Below are 21,862 nucleotides of genomic sequence, written 5' to 3'. Positions count from 1 at the left end.
CTAGACTACTTAAACTAAAATTCACTACCATTATGTTTCAGCTCTTAATTTTCCTTTAAACCTGGAATTAAAGGGTATCTCTAACTTCATAGCATTTTGATCAAACAATACAAATGCTTACAAATGAACATGCGGCGCCACAAGCAGCTCTTGCCACTAATGGGTTCAACACTGGTTCTCATATAAATCACTGTCTTTGAATAATGACTGTTTGAGATTTGCATTTATATCTAACTGTACAGAACTATTGATACATGTTCCTGCCTGCCTCGTGTTACCCAAAAAAGGTGGGAAATACCACAGAAACCATTGGTCCTAGTTAGTAGATCACTCAGCAGGTTCTTGACCGGTTCATTAATAAACCATCAAGTAGATTGGAATTATTTTCTGCTCTGGCATCTTAGTAAATGCATTTTCTGTATGTAAACATACAGATTAGAATGTGTTCATTATATGTTCAATGTCTTAATTTATTTAAATAGTTCGGTTTTGAAAAGTAAAGCTATCATTGATCATCTGTCTCAAGTTTTTATGTCTGCTGATGATAATAGCTTCCACCTGATTGGTATTCAAGTTCATAGAGTACAGATATTACTACATCAGTGCATCAGTTTATAACCATATCGATGCATCAGTAGAAAGCTACATCAATGCAGCGTGGTAGGAAGGTGATCAGTCTGCAAATCTGCTGAGGACTGCAGAAAGATTTCTTTACCAGCAACCTGTGCAGCTGTCTGTTTTGTTGACTCTGTTGCCTCTCACATTGCTCTTGACACTGCTCTGCAGATTCACTATGGGGTTTTGGTTAGGTAGTTTGCAAGATCAGTGACCTCACTAAAGCAAGTATCAGTGCTTTTGGCAATGTGGGTAAGTGTCAAGTCCTCGTAAAAAAAATTAGATAACTTTTTTTTCCCATATAGGTTGTCACAGAAAGAAGTGTAATGAGGTTCCAAATTTTGCTTTTGCCTTTTTACTCACAGCTGAAAAGACTCCCCTGATCATCACTGTTTCGAAACTTTACTTTGGATCTCAGGCAGCTTGGATTCTGTGCCTTCCTCTAGACTCTAGGACTTTTATTTCCAAATAAAACACTGAACATTTTTCATCCAAAAAAAACTTCAAACCACTGAGCAACAGTTTAAGATTTTCTTTCCTTTGCCCTGGAGTGGCTTAACACAAGCAATGAAACTGTTGTGAACTGGATATGTCTGTATTTGGTGGCTTTTGAAGTTCAGCAGCAATCCCCACCTTGTTAATGTCTTCCAAAAAACCAAGGCTTTAATCCACATTTATTGATTGCTTAGAAAAACCTTCTGTATTTTATATTCCTTATGGATACAAGACAATCAATTACTGATGGACAACTGGTAAGTCAGCAATCTCCCTTAAATCGTTTAGGTTATTTCAAAACTATTCAACGCTATTTCAAATATGCATTTTTTCTGTTGGCCATATACAATGTTCTAATGTTCTGAGTAAAACCAAATTTTGCCTTATTAGCTTTTGGTTACAATTATTAAAGGCCCATAGAAATAATTGTTTTAAATATATCCCTTTTTGTGCAATAAATCTAGTAATGGTTTTATTTTTGACTTTAAATTAGGAAATATATCATACCTAGAATGAGTGATTTTCTAATGTAAACGTTTCAAAAGGACAGTGGGGTAAGTGCGTTACCAGGTGCAAAGTGAGACATTTTATGGCCCCTGACTCACCTGTTGTGGTGGAGGTAGGGATGTGGGTCACATAGGGGTGATGATGGAAACGTGGAGGGTTGTCATTGATGTCGGCCACCGTCACAGATACAGTTGCAGAGCTGGACAAGCCCTCCGGCTGCCCTCCATCTGTTGCAACTACCAGCAGCTGGTAATTGGCCCTCTCCTCTCGGTCCAGGAGGGAGCTAGTAATAATCTGTCCTGTTGCAGGGTTGATAGAGAACTGGCCGTGTCCCCCGCTAAGACTGTAGCTGTTGGAAACACAAAGACGGGAGTTAATGCCATTTGTTTAATTGGCAAAAAAAACAAATACAACTACTTCAGCAATTGAGGCACATCAATACATACACGTTATTACAGTATGGGTTAAATGTCCATATAAAACAGCACTCAAAGGTCCAAGATTAAACATATCGCTAAGAATTGTCACCTTGTAGGACAATTTCAAGGTTGACTAAAACAGTTGAATTCTTTTTTTTTTCTAAAGACATGCTGTAAAATCCGTGAGCTAAGAGGTTATTTCATTTATATCAGTCAGCCACTTCTAACATAAAGCTCACCCGTAACAAACAAAAAGCAAACATGCAGTAAAAAAAATGCATCTTTGCATTAATTCTGGTTATGTTGGTCTGATATTTCAACTCACTTCTGAAAGTGAAGAAATATTTTATAGCATTGTATGTTTACCAACATCAACAAAATGGTCATGGTTGAAATCTGGGTTAAAAAAAAAAAAAACTTCTTGAGTACTGCATGGCTCATAATGTAACAGGAACATGCTATAAACTCGTGCTATAAACTCATCAGGATTGGGAACAGAGGTAGCGGGGGCCACTTCTGCTCACAAAATAAATATTGCATTTCATCCTTTAGCTTGTGAGTCTCCATCAGGATATCAGACTTGAATGTAAACTGACACATACATGTACACACCAGTGCATATTTTGAAAAGTGTTCCCCTGCAGAGATAGCACGACAAATCGTGGAACAACGTGTGAACTTCATGCACAGCTTATTTGGACATCCTCCCCAACATAAACCGTCCACAGATGCTTGTAGTTCAGCTCATGTTTTATGTTAAATGAGTTGTGAGAATGAAATCTATTAAGTAAAGGTAACCGGTTCTGCACTCCATAAAGGGCCTCGAACCCCTGATGGGCACCATCTCCTACTGTCATCAACAATTAACATCCTCATTACTGTGTTTTGGGAAACTGGAACACGCTGTGGTATCCCCAATGTGTACTCAGTGGGGTTGCTGAGGAAAGAGGTGGGGCTGAACCTGAGTCAGCGTCCGTCTTTAGAGAGATCAAGCCAGAGGGTCTTACATCCCCCCCCCCACCCAAAATGGCAGGAACTGTGATTGGAAAAACAGCTTTTATCCGAGCTTGGAAAAAGCAGCCCATTCAAAAAATTAGTTTTTTGCTACAACTCTGCAAACTAATGCATTTCTTCAGAAACAGTTTTGGAAACACACAATTATTTCCTTATGTGAAATCTTTAATGAACTAAAAACTATTTATTGTAATGTATGGCATTATGGAAAAATAATAATTCAAATTTTAGTAACCGCCTCATTGTCAAAATTAACACACTATATTGGAATAATTATTGACGCATAAAAATTAAGAAAAAGATCTACAGAAAAAGAAGTCAATATCTGGATAATTGCAGCTCCTTCATTTTCGGCTCATTCTGTTGTTGATTTGCTGCTGTGTAAGAGATCCTTATCCTGCTGATGACTAAGCTTGAAATATGTTTTGGCTCTTGGTCAGATTACTACACATTTGACTCTTAAATACTATGGTATAATGAAGACTATTGTTGCTCATGGTTCCATGGAACCATGTAGCATCGAATAAATAGAATGCAAAATGTTGACAGTTGAGGCAGCTACCTAATAGAGCCCAACAATTTAGCAGTACCTCATGGTAAAATAACAGCTCAGTTTGGTAAAAGAACAACCAATAGTATTTAAACAAAATTATCTACAGCAATTCTAATTTCTAGTTAGTTCATCGCAGAGCCTCGTATCAAACATCGGGGAAAGGAAAATTCCCGTTGCTAACAAATGCAAACAGGGACACAGCATCACATTAAAGGTATAGTGGATGGTGTTCTTTTTTCGGGTGGATCGTCTAAATAAGTGGTCCTCCTAATTGTCAGTCATTCTGGAGAAATGTTTACGTAAGGCCGCCCTACGTGCTTGTCATCAGTTAGCTTTCTTTTTCTGTGCATGCTCGCCTTTCATTGAAGCTCGCCTTTCTCGCCACTGTTCTTTCAAAATGGCCGTGCATCGTAAGATAAAAAGTGTACAAGCAAGCTTTTATGAGCGATGCAAATAGGAACTTTATAGGCGTTCCCTCTAGGGAGCAGGTACAGGGTTGTCCATGTGTATTTTTGGAGAGTGGAGAGGGCAGGCCTTTTCAAAAAGTTTGGGAAAATCCTCCCCTATACCTTAAAAAACCAATCAGTCAACCAATCTAAGTATTATAATGTTGTTTCAACTTAGACTGAGACAAAGCATCGCTTTCACTAGTATCAGTATCAATATGACCATTACTGATAAATCTATCAATTTAACGGACATATATGAATGTCTCAGCAGCTTTAGCTTCCACTTCAGTAAACACCAACCTTCATACTGTACTACCACCACTGTTTTAGTCTTAGACCACTTGGACTCAAATATGTTTTCTTTTTTTCATTGTTTACACACTTTGCTGGGAGGTGCTATATGGCTTAGCCACGGTGGGTTACTTCTTTGTTTAGCCTCTGCACACTTGCGCTTTATTATATCTCCATTTCTATTATAAATGTACATAGAGAGTTTTACAACAATCACAGATAATACAACAACAGGATAATCATAAAAAAAAGTTATATGCAACTACCATAAATTAAAAACATATATTAAACATGACCATGGAGCTTTAAGGTTGTTGGTCATGCCTTTCCTCTCTTGCAATGTGTCAACACATAACTTAGGTGTAGACAGAAAAGAAGTGTCATATCCTTTGCCTTGACACAGTTGGTAATGGTTGCTGATGGTCCATTAGAGAAGTGTTCTAGTTTACTTTTTTTTGCTTATTTTTTTATAATAACTGGTCTAACAATAATTATGAGTTAATTTTCCCCAAAGACTGTGGGTTACATAATAAGGAAATGAGAACACTTTATATTTGAATACCTTATAACGCCATTTTTGCCCACATCTGCGTCTGAGCTGTTGACCAGAAGCACGTCCGTTCCTGTCGGGGCATCCTCCTTGATAGTTGTGTGAAAAGTGGAAGCGGTAAAAAGAGGAATGTTGTCGTTAACATCGTCCACCAGAACAGTTACCGTGCCCGTACCACTGAGGGATGGAGAACCTGGAAGAGGAGGGAGAAAGAAAAAGGTGAAATTTTTTTTTTTTTTGTTACTACTACTTTAAGTATTTGCCACTGCAAGCTGACAAAGGAAACACATCTGAATGCCATCATGGTGCATATTTTGTCTTGCAACACAGGGATTTATTGTAACAGGCTCATCATATACTGCAACATCAAGACTGAGCTGAAGGGTATCGTGAGAGTTCAGCCACACTTTTACTGCTTCGTTTAATTCAAGCCAGTATGTTTGAGTAACGCTTTACATTTCCTCTGGTACTGTCACATCGACCCACTTCAGAAGAGAACACATTAAACAGCTCAACGTCTATGAAACCCAATCCTTCAGTTGTCCTTCCTGGGGATTTGGACACCTATAGATTTAATCTCCACACTGAGGGATCTATTTTAAGGAGCACAGCAGTCAGGCAGTGGAATTTGAGCGAGGAGAAGTGCTATTTTCAGCAAAAATCCAAACTTTTTTTCTTCCCAGAACGGGTGATGAAATGGGCCAGGCTGGGCCTTGGGGGGTTGGATTTTAATCAATAGCAGATGAAAATGAACTGCAATGCAGAAAAAAAAAAAAGAATTTCATACATGTGCCTTGCTTGAGTTGCCCTTTTATAATCCTTCCTCTAAAGGCATGCTAAACTGCCTAATCTATATTCCAAACATAAACAAAAGTTCAGCCTCGTTACTGAGAGTCGCTCTGTGGGATTTGGGGACATCGCTAAAAGCCTGGAGGTATTTCACGTCTTAATGATGCACATATGGCATATAGAGTACCTGAAGAGGGAGAACAAGCTGAGATCTGAAAGCTTTGAGAGATATTTTCTTCTCCTTTAAAGATAAAGTTCATTCTACCTGCAACTCTTCTGCAGAATATGTGTGACTGCATCAATTATAAAGTGCCAAGATCAAATCATAAACGAGCCATGTGGACACAGCTGTGGAAAACATCAGTTGCTTGGAAAAGTATACCATTGGGGGGGCTTGTATTAATAACAGATTAAAAAAACAAGCATTGGGACGGTGGCCACAGAAAGTATCTTTGCAATGCAAACATGAAGAAACAGAGAAGAGAGAGGGCAGAAGAGTCGGGGGTCAGAGGGAGGTGGAGAGACTTCGAATTTATAATTGAGCCTCTACATATAAATAAATATCAGGGGGGGAAATCATTGTCAGAGCTTACAGAACTTACAATTTATTAGTGTTTTTTCTTGTTTTTTTTTTTTTTTCTCCTGTACATTTTACACCATCACTCTCACAGTAATATAAAAAGTAAAGGTGCTCATTAGCAGGTTTATAGTTTGCTTTGAGTTGAAAAATAATGCTTGGTTTCAAATTGGGACAATGTTGCAATCTTTTTCATTTTTGTTGAATCCAAAATAAATTTTCAGTAACTTATTTAACTTTTTGGTGAATGTTGAACTTATTATCAAATAAAAGCTTAGTAGACACAGACAAACTTGCCTGTGTGGAATTCCTTAAAAAGAAAATCGTAACCATCCTGTCAGATCTCAAAAGGAAAAAGAAATTTAAAATAAGCTGACAAAAGCCCGATTGGTGCATGAAAATTGTTTGCACCTTACTGCATACCAACATTGAAAAAAACATTTTTCTACAAGAAAGTGGGAAAAAAAAGCAAAAATTTTTCGTACTCCAGCTTAATTAAATCTATTTAAGAAACTTTTTGCTGCCACAAATGACAGCTGCCATGCTTTTCAAAAATACAATTAGAAGCACAAACTGCCTTATTGCCAGCACTAATCGGAGGCCACTTATCATTGGCTGAAGCACTTCAATTTCAGCATCCTTACCAATAAGGTTTATTCAGGTGACCCCTTCATCTCAGACAACTGTTTCCTTAACCACAAAGTAGCCAAACACAGATTCACAGACTGATATTTCACATTAGGTCCAATTTCCTTAAGGCCTTCTAAGATCTAGCAGAGGTACATACATGAGATAGGAAAATCTCATTAACAATGTTCAATTATCATGTATAAGAAGAGACGTGAAAAACACAAAAACATGAGTTTAGGCTAATTCTAACAGCTACTTGTAGTTAAAATACATATAAATATCAATATTATATTTATATCCTGCTTCGGGAGGATCAATGAAAGCTTTGAGTATATGTGACTCATTTTCAATGGAAAACATAGAGCAGTCGCTTCTCTATCTGACTGCAGGGACCAACTGCTGCTGAGTCTGACAACCTGCCAGTGCTTCGGAGGAGTGAGGGGCTCACATAAGCCTTCACTGTTTGCTGAAGTGTAGTAAATTTAAAGCAATTGGTGACTTCACTTCACTAAAGTCTCCAATAACACCAAAAAAGTGGCCAGATTGGTCAGTAGTTGCATAAAAAAAAAAATAATAATAAATAAAAAGAAATGTCACTAGAAGAATAGTTTCTAAATATGGTGTAAAAGTTATCAAGTTTACATCAGTGTCCTTTGGCATATTTTGTTCCTCTTGCAAACATTGAAAATTGCACAGCAACAATCAACAATTTTTCATTATTCAATTATTTGTCTGCATCCCAAATTGTCATACAATTAGACCTTGTTTAAGAACAGAGAGATGAGTGGAAACAGCATAAATTTCTCTTTGACACAATAAAGCTGATATGAAAAATAACAGTATTTTGTAGACAAGTTCATAGCTAGAAATTACACACATTTTCCAAACATCTGTATTCATGTTCAATTTAGTTTGAAATAAAAAAAAGCTTTCCTGTATGGAAATGAAGTGGTTGCAGATGTTAATAGCTGCAGTCAGGAAGGATCTCTTTAGTGGTCTGTCTTACTGCAGATCAGGGGGAGCCTTTGACTGATGACACTCTGCTGCTGTTCAACAGTCGCTTAAAGAGGTTCTCAGTATTGTCCATGTATTGTTCTTTATTTTGTGAAATAATATTAATTATTTCATAAAAAAAATAATAATTAATCTTTGTAAAATATAAGTTAAGATGAAGTTCCTATTAGAAATTTGGCATTGAATTATTTCTGTGACTGACTAGCGGAGCTGTTAGGTCATTCAAATTCACTTGTGTGCCTAAATACACAAGTAAATCAAGATTTTATAAAAGAAACACATAAATTAAATAAATAAGAATAGAGCATGGCAACATTTTAAGTTTTGTAGGAATAAAAGAAAAGCCTAGTAGGTTTCAAATTAAATCTAACCAAAGATGAAATAACCAAAAGACTCATCATATTTTTCCACCTATTTTAGGTTCAACCAGTTCATGCAGTTATATGTTGCATTAATTTTAATATTGGGAGATTATACATATTTCCCCCCCCACACACAAAAACAAGAGATAAAAAAAGGCTTTTTTTATTCTGAGCAAGAATTTGACCTATCAAGACCATGTAGGAGTCTTCTGCTGAAATAAAAATAGCGATAAACCAAAACAATATGTGCACACCATGTTAAAACATATAGCAAAAACCCAATATTGAGTGCAGAGCTAAAGGGATTTCTGCATATTGTACAAAAAAACAGAGCTTTTAAAGCACTGTTAAAAAAGCCCTAAAAGAAAAACAAATAAAATCTACTGCAAGTGCTTTGGCTGATGTTAAGTTGTATACACTAGCTCTGGCTTCCCTGTGGGCAGAAAGCAAAAGGAAACTTTCCCAACGAACATCAACAAAACTTAAGATTACCGTTGGGTTTGGAGACCCCCGCACTCTCTTTCAGGAAGAGAAAGGGGATTCCTCTGAAAATGGGATTTGAGTTAGTTTACTGGAACCTCACATAACAGCCTGGCTTTATGATAATAAACAGAAATTTGACCTGAAGCTTGTAATGTACCCAGATTTTTCTGGTCAGAACAGAAGTGGCTAACATGCACATTGAGAATAAACACAGCTGAATTCCAGAAGCAAAACAAATGGCACAAACAGAGCAATCGGTAAACAGTTTTCCTCCTAAAAAGAGAACCTGAAACCATACCACACTAAACCTAAGTGACTCATCACCACAGTGAGTCAACTTTCTAAGACTTTGCTGACTTTTGAATGTCCCCATGTTTATAAGTGTCCTTACTCAATGTTGAAATCGACGTGATTATGTGTTTTCCTTTTAAAAGTGTTCATGGAACCTAGAATCCAGATGGTAAACAAAATATTATAAAATCATCACCAGTTTACACAGTAAAATCTAACCTATAAATATGTGTTAAGTGCAAATAAGTATCTGCATAAATGCAAAACTGTCCTGTTGTAAATTAATTATAACAGAACAGTTGAGTGATGCAGAAGGATTCAGGAAGAGTAGTTTGACCAAAATGAGAAAATTATTATTTATGGTCATTTCAGCTTTCTGTTTTCACTGGACAAATGTGTTTTAGGATCATTGCAGCCTTAATGCATTTCAGTATTACCTGAAATGCATTATGGCAGCACTGATGCCTCAGCAAAGGCCTGGTTTTGTCATAAGCTAGGGGTGGAATGCATTAATCAATAACCAGTTTTGAACCATGTTGTGAAATCCAGATCGAGCATTAGTTTGAATTAAGACTTCTTAATTCCCTATTCGTAAAACATAAAATTAGCACCACATAAAAATGCATCCATTTATCTTGCTAAAGGGCTTTTCAGACCATAGTGTGGTGGATGGCAGTGGGTGTGCTGCAGCTGACTGTAGTGCTTGTACTGTAGAGCTCACTGTTTCTGTCCCAAACATCATGTAAAACATGACTACCTCACTAGACCTCACTCTTAATACGAAGTTTTATTGAAACATTTTGCTGTTCTTTACTCTAATTTACAGTTATTCCTATGTAGACTTTTAAGTTTATTAATAAATAGAATTTGCACCTTGTGTACCCCATGGTACCAAAGAACAGGACATTCCTCACAGCTGCCATAGCCTTTCACTCAGTTTCTAGTGGTCACTAAAAACGTACCCTCTTGTTTTATAAAATGCTTTATAAAATCTGTTGTCAGTAGTGCTGTTTTTACGCAGGTTTAAAACATGCAGCAGGAGTCAAAAGGGAGTCACTTACTGTAAATGCTTTGCATTAACAAGCAAATGGATGCCTTGGCCAGTAACGTAAGAGCTTTTTTCACACTACAGTAGCGTCGTCACAGTAAATTGGCGGGTATGATAATAGGTCTTAGTCTAGTCAGTATCTGGTAAATCAGTTCTGGCTTTTTTCACACATAACCTTGATCCAGTAAATTATCGCTTAATTATTAGATAAGGTTGTAAATGTGAAAAGGGCTATATTCTTTGGGAAATTCAGATGCAGAAATTGTTAGCTTTTTCCTCATTTGTTCTCTGGTCTTTGTCATTTGTGGAAAGATGGCCTGGTATCTATTGACTGCATGTGCATTTGTCACTGAGCACTGCAGTCAATGTTGTACTTTGACTAAACCCTGCATATAGGCTCAGAAGATGCTCTGATTACATGGTGCAAGCCTTTGAACATTATTGGTAATTTAAAAAATAAAATAAGGTTGTTTTTTTTTTGTGGTCAAATTAAAATCTATGCTATGTCTTTGTCCTCTTGTCTGAATATAAAATGTGTTTTTATGGGACAGGTTTTCCCTCTTTCAAGTGATTCATGGTTTTGGCATTGAGTTGGTAAACTTTGGTAATATGGATTTTAATTAGGCATGCCGTTACTTTTTTTTAGTGGAATCCACTTAAATGTTTTATCTCTACGGTATATTCATCTAGCATTAAAACAAGATAAAACAGCAGAAATGTAGAAATAGCTTAATCAAAATAGTTTGTTTTTTGTTACCATGACAACAGATTAAAGAAGCCCTTCCCCTTTGAGTGATCCTCTTTACTGAGGTGCAATCCAAGACAGCAAAGTGTCTGTATCACTCTTAATGAAATGAATCCAGGCAAAGTGTGTGTGACAGCCAACGACCAGCTAATAGGGCTGTTGATCAGAGATGCTGTGTGCAGGCTGCTGGAGCTGCCAGGCTGATAAGTGGCTCAGGGTTGCTTTGTCTACAGAAGCCATAAGCTCTGACCAAGGAACTGAGCACATGGAGAAAATATTTGTTTTTGATATCAAGCCAACAGTTGTATTTTTCTAAACTGCAGCAGCCTTCTGCCACACAGAGAGCGCTGTGGCTGCATTTCAATACTATTGTTTCTAATCTCTGGACGGAAGCAGGCTGGGCTACAAGGGCAGGCCTCTGCTGTTATGTGTGTGTGTGTGTGTGTGCCCCCCTTCCCAGTGTTTTACTTTTCTGCAGGATGTGATGTCACAACCTGTTTACCGCCTGGAGAGAATCAACAGCCTCCTTAGCGTAGACCTTTTGGCCTCTGGCTCACATCACAGGGACTCCAATTATTCCTTAGAAAGCCTAAACCTATGTGACCCCAGTGTCCTGCTCAGGAACCAGCCAAAGGACAATACTTCTTTTTGCATTATTCTTGGCATATTGACCCTCAAGGCGACATGCGTCTCCATGGAACCTCAAGACGCGTCCTTTAAGGCTCCTGAAGTTCGCGGATATCACATATCGCCTGGCAGCTGTTGCTTCGGCCACTCTAAACCTTGTCCAAGTGCAAATAGTTCACATATATCTGCTTACACTGCGTGGGATGACAGATTTAGTTGAGGAATACTATATCTTGGCAGGTACGCAAAAGGCATGTAAATGTCAGTTGCTTCAAGTAGTTAAAGTTAAGGTGAGACATTTTTTTTAGATTTATGGGAGAGCGGCTGCTAAATAATGAGGACAATGGTGCAGCTGAGAATGCTAAGAGTTTCCGTCTCTTGATTCATTTTTTTTTTTTTTTTTTAACCTGAAGCTGCTTCAAATAAAAAAAAGCAATCCAGGAGCATTTTTACCATGATCACACAACCCCCCCCCATCCCCTTCTTCTTTTTATGGAGGTAGTGACTCAACAGTAGAGGAATGTTCTCCAAGAGTGCAAAGAAACATCAGCATCTATTCCAGATTTACTGGAATTGGGCAAAGCCTGAGGAAGACTGTCAGGATAAATGAAAGATAACTGCAGCCCAGGCAGGTGTCACACCCTCCTGCACGGTTGGTATATGACAGCAAAATATGAGTTTGCTTTGTAATGCTCAGCCTTGCCCACGGCTGGCAGACAAATGACATAATTTCAGCCTGGAAAAAAGAGCTATTGGAAATTTGCAGAGGGAAATCAGCTGCGCACCGGTGACAACCATTTACTGTGGTTAGAAAAGTATGTTTCCATTGGCAAAACGATTCCCCAGACTCTTTGATCCGTCCTCTTTTCCTCTTTTAATTGTTATATCTGAGGATTTAAAAAGCTTATTTTTCATATAAATACCCTACATGAATCAAAACCATTTGGTAAAATGTCAGTCAAAGTAGTCATAATCTGAAATGGTGGTCAGAGATCCAGCAGTCATCCTCTGAAGTTTGTACTGAAATGGTAATCTTATTTCAGAGGTTAATCCCAGGTCAGCATGTTGCCAAAATCACACTATTCTCCTGGTGATTACATCCCATCGTTACTGGGTTTACATTGAGCCAAAAAAAAAAAAAAAAAAAAACATTAATGAAGATTTAAAGGTGTACGTGTTATTTCAATATGACAGATTTTGTTGTGGCTAAAAAAATAGGACTAGAATAAATGCTCCACATCCATCTGAAGTAATGCATCTAGGGTTTGCTTTCTTCAAACAAAACAAAACCTATACATACATCAGACAAACTGCATCTTTAAGTTACACTTGAATATAAAGGTGATGCAGCTAAATAACTGATTGTTTTCTACAGTGACGATCTTTAGAAAAGTGTGTTTCTATGGCTTGGCCACAGAATACTGTGGATTAGCAGGAGAGCTCACTTTACTCCTGTCTTCATTCTATCAGCTCACAGTTAATTTTAGGTTTTACTTTAAACTTCATGGAAGGTCCCTCAATATATTTTTGATATGCTTGAGCCCCAGGCCTTTGCTAGAACTTTGAGGTCAGCTGATCAGGGTCTTTTGGCAGTCACACCTACAAAGTTTATGACCAGTGGAGACTGGCTATTTCAGGCTGTGGCACCCCATTGTGAAATTCTCTCCCACTGTTTTTATGACGTGTCGACCGTTATTATTTTAAACCCAGCTAAAATAATATTTGTACAGACAAGTTTTTAATAAAATTTCAATTTGCATAGCTTCTGAAAGTGTTTTGGGAAACACCTTTTATATGTGACAGCCGGTATTTGAATAACATTTTACTTGAGTTAGCAGCAGCATTTTAATCTCAATATGTGAATTTTTAAAAATTGGAAAAGAGAAAATGCATATTAGATGTTTCCAATAATTTGAAGCAAATTAACCAGGCAATGCAAGGTCTAAAATTGCCATACATTTAGTTCACTCTTGGCTGTAATAAACAAGTAGGCAGGGACCACAGATCAGTACTGGAAAGAAGTTTAGACTAATGTGTTGCAATTGAGTGAGTTGTACTTACTGTACTTTATCCTGTCAGTGAGTGTTAAAGATAGTACATCCCATTCAAACACACCAATAGAGAAGTGTAATTTTAATGCAGTAAATTCAGGACATTAGCATTAAAACCATCCGAACTTATTCAAAATGTGTTTTGATATAATCTTTAGCTCATTTACTTTTTCTCAAAAGAAACAAATACAACCTCTAGGCTGAAAACTTTTTTGCAAAATGTTAAGTTTGTTCAAATTTAGCTGTTTCCATTATAGGTCTTCCAATGTTCATGTTCTTCAAAATCTGCATGAAAAAAAATAATAAAACAACAATAATTGATTGAAGCACTTCTACCTACTTATACTGCTCAAGAAAAATCCCCAAACTCCTCAACAAGTTTCACTTTTCAGTCATAATGTTAAAGTATGCTTTTCTTGTTTTACAGTAGTGGCCTAAAGACAGCCTCAGGTCTCTGATCCCATCAGCCACAAACCAAATGGGATTGAGCAGATAGACGTTGGCAATCACTTCACTTAAACAATCTGTTAGGAGGCAAAAAGCTCCCAAATGAAACGGGAAATCATCCATGCTTTAATTCAGTCTAAAGAAAAAGCAGAACATTTGTATCTCTAACACCAGAGAACACGAAAAACATTTAGGGCCTAATTTTCAAAGATTCCAAAGAAGAGGTGCTAAATTGCTCTAGAATTTCTTTTCTTTTTCTTTTTTTTTATTGTATGTTCAGTAAGCGGGCTTGTTGCTGATTAGCAAAGATGTTGCACAAATGTAAAGAGATGTAAACCTATTTGGATTCACCCAATTAAAACAACAGATTGTATGTTCTACACTGCAAAACCCCATCTAACAGTTTTTTAAAATTACTTACTTATTTGAGTAGGTAAATAGACCTGCCGATCGATTATTAGTATTTTAATCATTAGAATAAAATATTATTTACTTGAAACAAGCGACTGCAGTTATTCTGTTCTTTTTCTAAATGTAAATTGTCATAGTCCATTTGCAAAGTGTCTCACTTACCTACTGAATCCAAGAAGAAAATCAATTATTTTTAGGTAGAAATTACTTATTTAGATTCAATTTTTTTGCAGTGGGCTGGCAGTTCAAAGTTGACGTAAGAGAACGGTGAAGTTCTCAGTCAAAAGATATATTTAAAGCACTTAACATAGGTAGCTTATATATAATTGCTAAAAAGAAAAAATAAATAAAACGATGAAAATAACACAAGTTAAATGTATGAAAATCACATATAAAACAATAAAATAATACAGCTTCTTTGGTTCTCCCTACTCCACAAGGCTTGTGTGTATTAAAATAGGTGCAAATTTTAAACATGATCATGCCTTAATGAATGTAGAAAAAAAAAACCTGAATCATTGCAACCTGTTGCAACAACGACTGCAGATCATTTTGCATGTCAGTTTGCACCTTAGTACTTTCAGAATTATTAAAAAAGACAGAAAAACTTTGGCTGCATTTGAGTTTCGGATTTGGAAAATCTCTTGGCATGTGGCAAATCTCCTCCATCCATGTATTTGTGCAGTTTGGCCAATAGAATATGATCTGCATATTGATGAAAACACGCACGCAAGGAAAGGTTGGCACACTCTGTCTGCTGAATTGCAAACAGAAAATGCCTTTGCACCTTCTTTGAAGATCTGCTCTGTTCGCACAAACACATCTGCACCTGTTTTAAGACACAGAAACCTGAAGATCTCATCCTAAATACATAGGTGGCAGTCACTTGGGCATGTGTATTAAAACTTCTCTGCCACACCACAGGTCTAAGATCTTTGCTCCAGCAAAAAAAGTAAAAAAATGCAAAAATACAGCCTCAAAAAATAAAAAGCCGACACCAAAGCAGATCAGCTGACCATCTGTTACCCCCTCTGCCCCTGACATGTTTCACAGACAGTTTTCTCTGTAAGCCTCTATGTCCAGAACCTGTTGTCTAGCATAAACATATGGCAGGGTCTAAGCATCTTATCAGTGTACATTACCACCCAACAAATCACATTAACCTCAAACAAGGTGATGGGGCCATACTTTTAGAGCCAGAGGGGGCACAAAGACATGTGTTAATAACAATTAAGCACAGTGTTTTCTGAGCCATGAGTGTGGACGCCGCTGTGAGATCTTTGCAGGGGGTTGATCTGAAGCAAACAGCAGCAGCACCCACCTCCTGGGAAAGACCTCTAGCTACCCTGAGTCTCTCTCTAAGCTGTGCTAACAAGCAGGTTTGAGTGTCTGTGGTGGCAAAACAGATCATCTCTTTTAATATATGACTGACTGATGCTAAATCGAAAATAGAAATGTGCTAATCTTCACACAGGAAGGGCAAGGCTGTGATGTCCAAACAAGCCGAATTCATTAAAGCTGGAAGTCCGGGACAGGTTGACTGGGAGAAGACGGATGAATGTGGGAATTTATGAGACAGTCCATCTGTAGACTGAAGCTCAAGGCTAAACTGTTAATTACGCTTTATGGACTTCAGCTAGATTGTGCTCTGAAGGGACGACGTAAATAAAACACATCATTACTTTAAGAAAGGGGGAGAATCGGGTGCCAACGAGGCGAAATTGACATTTTTCTGCCCCTGAGAACCTGTTGCTTTGCGACAAAGCTCTTTTTAATGCGGCCCTCATGAACAGCCATGAAAAGCCTCGTGGAGCTGAGTGCAGGGTGCGAGCTGTCCCTCTGCACAGTTTGCCAAACATAACAGAGTAAACAAAGGTTTTCTCACAGTTAACAAGCAAAACACTGAAAGAGATATGTCAGTAGAGCCCCCAAAAGCTTCACACCAACGCAACAGAGTAGAATATTTATATTAATGCAGCACCCTGAACTTTTCACAGCGTGTCATGTTAGATTCACAAAGCTCAATGTTTGTAAATTGGGTGATAAGTTACATGATAAATTACAACCCAAAGGAGAGCAAAATATAGGGGAAAAATATGGGAAAACGATAAAATACGAATACTAAAAGTGTAACTTTCATTTGTATGCAGACCCCTGGGTTTACGTAGAACCAACTTTTACAGCAAATACACTCTTATGATGTATGTTCAGCATATTTCCACCTGATTGACACATATACAGAGAAAAATTTTTGCTCATTCTTGGAAAATATCCTTTATATAATTCAGACTCAGGGTCGTACCATTTTTTTGTATTTGACGGTCTTTCTTTTTTAATGATGGTAAAATCTGAAAGCCATTTGTCATCTTTTTTATTTTTTCCACACGTTCCGGGAAGGTGCTAACGGCTTAGCCGCAGTTGGCTACCTCCACAATTACCCATTGTGGGACAATAAAGGGATTTTTCTATTCTATTGTTCACACCTTGAGCTCTGTAGCTCTCTGCTTTACCCAAATGCGCTGTATCGCACCTGCGTTGTTATCGTTAATATAAACTCAGGGCTTAATTTTTTAACAAACCGAGCTAACACAAAGCGTAAAACACAAAAATAACAAACAATATTCCAACCGCACAACATAGTCTTTCAGAAAAACATTGTATGCAACTAAAGTGAGTTGCCGGCTTATACATAAAAAAAGTCATATAGCTGGAAGATGCACCTTTAAGTTTTAATTTTGTAAAAGCAAACCACTTTTTTTTTTTTAAACATTAGTATCTACTGCTTTCTGGAAAAGTATCATATAAAATCTCAACAAAATACTTTGAAACTTGAGTCTAAAAGGGTATGAATACTTTTGTCAGGCACTGAATGACAGTTTTAGAAGCATTCATTACATCAAATCATACTGTAAAGTTAAACTGAGCCTTTACTGTATGGCCTAGTACTGTACATATTTATAGAGTGTTGTGTCTGAATGCTTTTGTGTAATTTCTTCCACATATGTACCTAAAAAGGGTTTCCGTGGTTTGCGCACATGCAGAAAAACATTTTATTTTTATATTTAGGGCCTGCTGGGAACTTTTGACTTTTATTGCTTTGGTGCTTTTATTTGCTGTGTTGTTGAAAATTAAAAAAAAAAAAAAAAAAATGCAGGATTGTTCCCTGTGGACCAGAACTAGCAGGTCGTAACCAGTGAGAGACGTGGAAAAGTTAGGCTGGCAGCATAGGTCGCTCTTAATATGACTCTATAATGTTCATACATGGACCGCATAACGCTGGAATGAGATTCTGGAACCGTGTTTAAGAGCAGGAATCATACATGTTTAACCTCACATGCGCTCAAAAAGAGGGAAAGTTATTTTCCCGACGAGAAGCCCCGAGAGTGATTAAACATCATTTCTGTGCAGACTTTGCCAAGTTAAGGCACTAACCCTCCGACCTACACCACCTTTTTAATACCCCACCACCAACACCACCAGCCCATGCAAAGCTATTTACTGAAACATTCCAGTTGTTGTTAAAGGCTGTAACAGGGAGTGGAAAAGAGAAAACAGGCGATAGGAAAAAACCCTCTGAGACCACATTGTTACTGCACAGCTTTTTAAGAGCTGATCCCAAACCTAACTGCTCTGTTAAAGTTCATTTCAGGAACCAGATATTTTATTTGGCTACCTTTTGTGTTGCCACTAGGCTGCAGACTGCCTGAAACCTCCAGAAAACGGACTCTATTAATGATTTATTACTGTGAGCACTAACAATCTTACTGCAACTTTATCAATGTTTGTCCTTTGTTCTCTTTATTCTTGTTTGGCTATTTGGAAAGTGAAGGATATATAATATGATTAAAATGGGCATCTTCAAACCTGATTTTAGCCTTGAAAGAATTAGATATCTGGTCATTTAAATATGTTTGTCTGCTGTAGATCAATGGCAGCCCATCAAGAATAAAATTGATCCTGTTGTTAAACAGAGATGATGATCAACATTATTTATCTCCTATGCAGTGGTTCTGGCTCCTCAAATGTTCTTCAACTGGGTTCCAAAGGCCATGTAAGAAAACTGAGGCGCTGCAGAGAAATGTGCTGGAGGGATGTGAAAGACATGAGTTTTCTATGTAATCCCACAAATACAAAAGGGTCCAAGGGATTTTCCATGCCTTCTCTTAAATAAATGCACTCAAACATTTTCATGTCAATGGCAGTCCTTGCCAAAGCATAAAATATGACAACACAAATACTTCGAAATATGGCCTTCCTAGATAGACAGTGCACGCTAATTTAGCTCTAGTGTTTCAGCACCAACTCAAAAAGGATCCGGTCTTTTTTAGCTTGGTCAGATCATTTTCAATATGTTCTGATCCATAAAACCCTACAGTTCAAAGAGGATAGGCTCTAATTTCACTACGGCAACATTTAGATATAAAGAATAACTACACAGCCATTCTGGAACAGGGCTGAAACAATTAATCAGATTAATCGAGATTAATTTATATTGAAATGATCTTCAACTCATTTAGCAATCGATTAATCGTTAACTGGACTATAAAGAATCTAAAACATGCCTTTAGCTGACAGAGGAACTCACTTAAAGCAGTTATTATACAAATATTGTAAAAAGAAAAAACAATTATTAAAAAAAAAAGAATATATATATATATATATATTTAGCATGAAACCCGTTTTACTGTATCTGTCCATATGCTCTATCCGGAACTCCTCAAGTTGAAAAGTTTGTTTGATCTGGTTTAACTCTGTAAAAGATCTTCTTAAAGAAAACTTTTGCCATCCGATTGTTAAGAAAATTTACCAAGAAATAAATCAACAGATTAATTGATTATCAAAATGATCATTAGTTGCATCCCTACTCTGAAATATTCCTGACTAATGTAAGTCTATTTTGTAAATGCAGGTTCAAGCATAGAAATGTACACATATACACAGACAACCACTCATATTAATCGTAAGAATTTTCCCTCTGTGGTTCTGTTTTTATGAACACACACATCTGAGGCACATCCTTCCCATAAAGCTCTAAACCGTGAAGACAAATACATTAAAGCAATGCCTTCATGACACAAACAATCATCTAAACTGTTGACTTTAATTTGATTTTAAGCACCTTTTAAATACTCACAGACAAAATAGTGCAATGCCATAAATAACATCATTTGCAGATGTCTTTCTGTTACTAACTTGGTCTTCAGATTTAAACAGAGAACTATATGTTTTGGTTTCAAAAAAATAAAACAAGAGAGTAATAGTAAAATGGTGTTAACCAAGAAGCAGAAGAAGATGTTTTCCATAATGCCAGATGCTTTGCTAAAGCCATAACAGCAAGATTTTATTCAGAAAAGCACTCTGTTGGAGGGCTCATTGTTTTAAATTCCTCTAAACTTGTGCATTACTCAGCAGTGGCTTAAAAATCTGATTTGCCTGCAGCTGATCCAGGATGTTGGCTGAGCAGCAAGAGCAGAAAGGGACAGCACAAGCCCTAAAGTGTCTCTGCAGATGCACTCAATTCACAAGTGCAGCAAAACCAGTTTCTCTTACAGTAGACCATCCATCTCAATGCTAATCAGAAAAACAGAAATAATTAAAAGAAATGCCCCCATTCAGTGCAAAACACCTTTGAGGAAAGTTAAATAGGAATCGTCTGCAGAAACCATTATTTCACCCAGCTCTTCATGCAGAATCCTCATGTCAAGCAGGCCCAGGTTTTCAAAATTCTTATTTTGTGAGGGAATATTTTATTTTTAAATACAAACATTTACTGCAGTGGTGCAACTTTCAATCTGGAACCTATAAAAATGGATGGCTAAAAGGTTGAACAGAAGAATGCAGCAACAGAAACATAGACTAACAGATGGACATTAAATATAGGATGAATAAAAACTTTTAAATATTTAGCCTATTGACACAGATAAGGATTTATTTTTTTATCATACTACACTTTATTTTGTCTTACTTATTTATGCCAGAAAAATATACCAAAAATCAAATTTCCACAAGGTTTTTTTTTCTGACTTTATACACATAGTTTTCTCATATCATGATGAGTGAACAGCTGGTTTAAATAGATGGTGCTCAACCTCTGCTGGAACTGAATTAATGAGTTTACCTTCACAGGAATCTGCTCAAGAGGACGATTTACTAAAGCGTAGCTAAAAAAGGGACAAAACCTGAAAATTCCTTTTTATTTCCTCCCTTCCCCCAGTATAAGTCATTTATCTCTTTTTGTCAAGCTGAAGTGTTTGTTGTGCACTGTGGTTCCAGCAGGACTCTGCCTCTGCTTTCAGACAACACAGAGCATGACAGCACTTGATCTTCCTGACAGACAGTTAAAGCCCTTTTTCCTACAAAATAAATCTTCTATAAACCAAAGGCACTCCCTGACAAAGACTGCCGGTCTTCTCAAACACGCGTGGACAACCAGAGACTTCAACACGAATGTCTGCGGTTCAGAATGGGTCATGGAACACAGCCTGCTTGGAGACACTTCTGCTTTGTCCACCTTGGAAATTTCCTGCCAGATAGCGCCTGGGAGAACCATTTCCCCCCCGACGTCTGGGCGCAGGCCTCAAAAATGTAAGAAAATGCTGCTGGTTGATTCTGCCTGCACTGTGATTATGGGCTCTTTGATATTTTGATATTCTACCCCAAAATCCCTTTCTTTGCCTCAACATTGTACTGCAGCGACCTGTCAAAATATTTTGGAATTGTTGTCAGGGGTCTAAATATGGAGTCCCTGCGAAGAGTACAGAATGGGATCAAATCGTAATGACTATGTTGTGTTTTGGGCAACTTCTCTAAACACCATATGAAGCAACAAAACCTTGACAGTTGAATCAAAGTGTCTTCATTACAATAAACAATCATAAGCAGCATTTCATATGAAAAAATAAACAAACATCATTACTGCTTCAAATTACCAAAATATTTGGATATGCGTTTTAATAACTTATTTTCCACATGCCACACTATCACCATAGTCCCACATTTCATCAAAGTCTGTAACTCAGTCAGAAAATACAACCCTATGCACGGTCACATGGTCGGACCAGGAATGAAACAGAACCACCCTCCAACCATGACAGCTCCGCCAGAAGGGCTCAGAGAAACGTATACTTAAGGGGAATACCATGTGATTTGGTTGCAATGGGGATACGCACGTAGTTCTTTAACTGCACATTAACTTGCCTCCGTGCAATAACAAGTTAACCTTTTATCTGGCTATAACCAGCTCCACCGCCATATCCAAATAAACACAGGATGCTATTCAATGCAAACTGCTGAAAAGACTTCTGTGAAACAAAAAAATATATATAACCACTATTTTGCAAGCTAAAAACTCCAAAAAATGTTTATGTTATTGTGCCACACAAAAAGATGTATGTGCACACTCTGAACATGGAGACACTGGTGTTCATGGAAAGCAGCATTTTGCAAACGGTTTATTTCTCCATTCATTATAGTTGGTTTTCTTTCCTACCCAGA

At 37.4% G+C, this 21,862-nt stretch overlaps 1 protein-coding gene across 1 annotated transcript in view; it reads right to left on the bottom strand.

Annotated features, from left to right (window-relative positions):
• The window catches only part of fat4 (FAT atypical cadherin 4), a 140,087-nt gene that overhangs the window by 28,654 nt on the left and 89,571 nt on the right, over positions 1-21,862 (bottom strand). The window contains exons 7-8 of the mRNA XM_015392947.1: positions 4,906-5,086; positions 1,716-1,966 (exon numbers count right to left, since the gene is read on the bottom strand). Of these exons, the coding sequence (XP_015248433.1) occupies positions 1,716-1,966; positions 4,906-5,086 (432 nt within the window). The remainder of the gene's footprint in view (positions 1-1,715; positions 1,967-4,905; positions 5,087-21,862) is intronic.

Source organism: Cyprinodon variegatus, unplaced genomic scaffold (genome assembly GCF_000732505.1).
Source record: "Cyprinodon variegatus isolate N-32 unplaced genomic scaffold, C_variegatus-1.0 Scaffold616, whole genome shotgun sequence".
In the NCBI taxonomy this organism is placed as follows: domain Eukaryota; kingdom Metazoa; phylum Chordata; class Actinopteri; order Cyprinodontiformes; family Cyprinodontidae; genus Cyprinodon; species Cyprinodon variegatus.
This window is presented reverse-complemented; position numbering and strand designations above follow the sequence as displayed.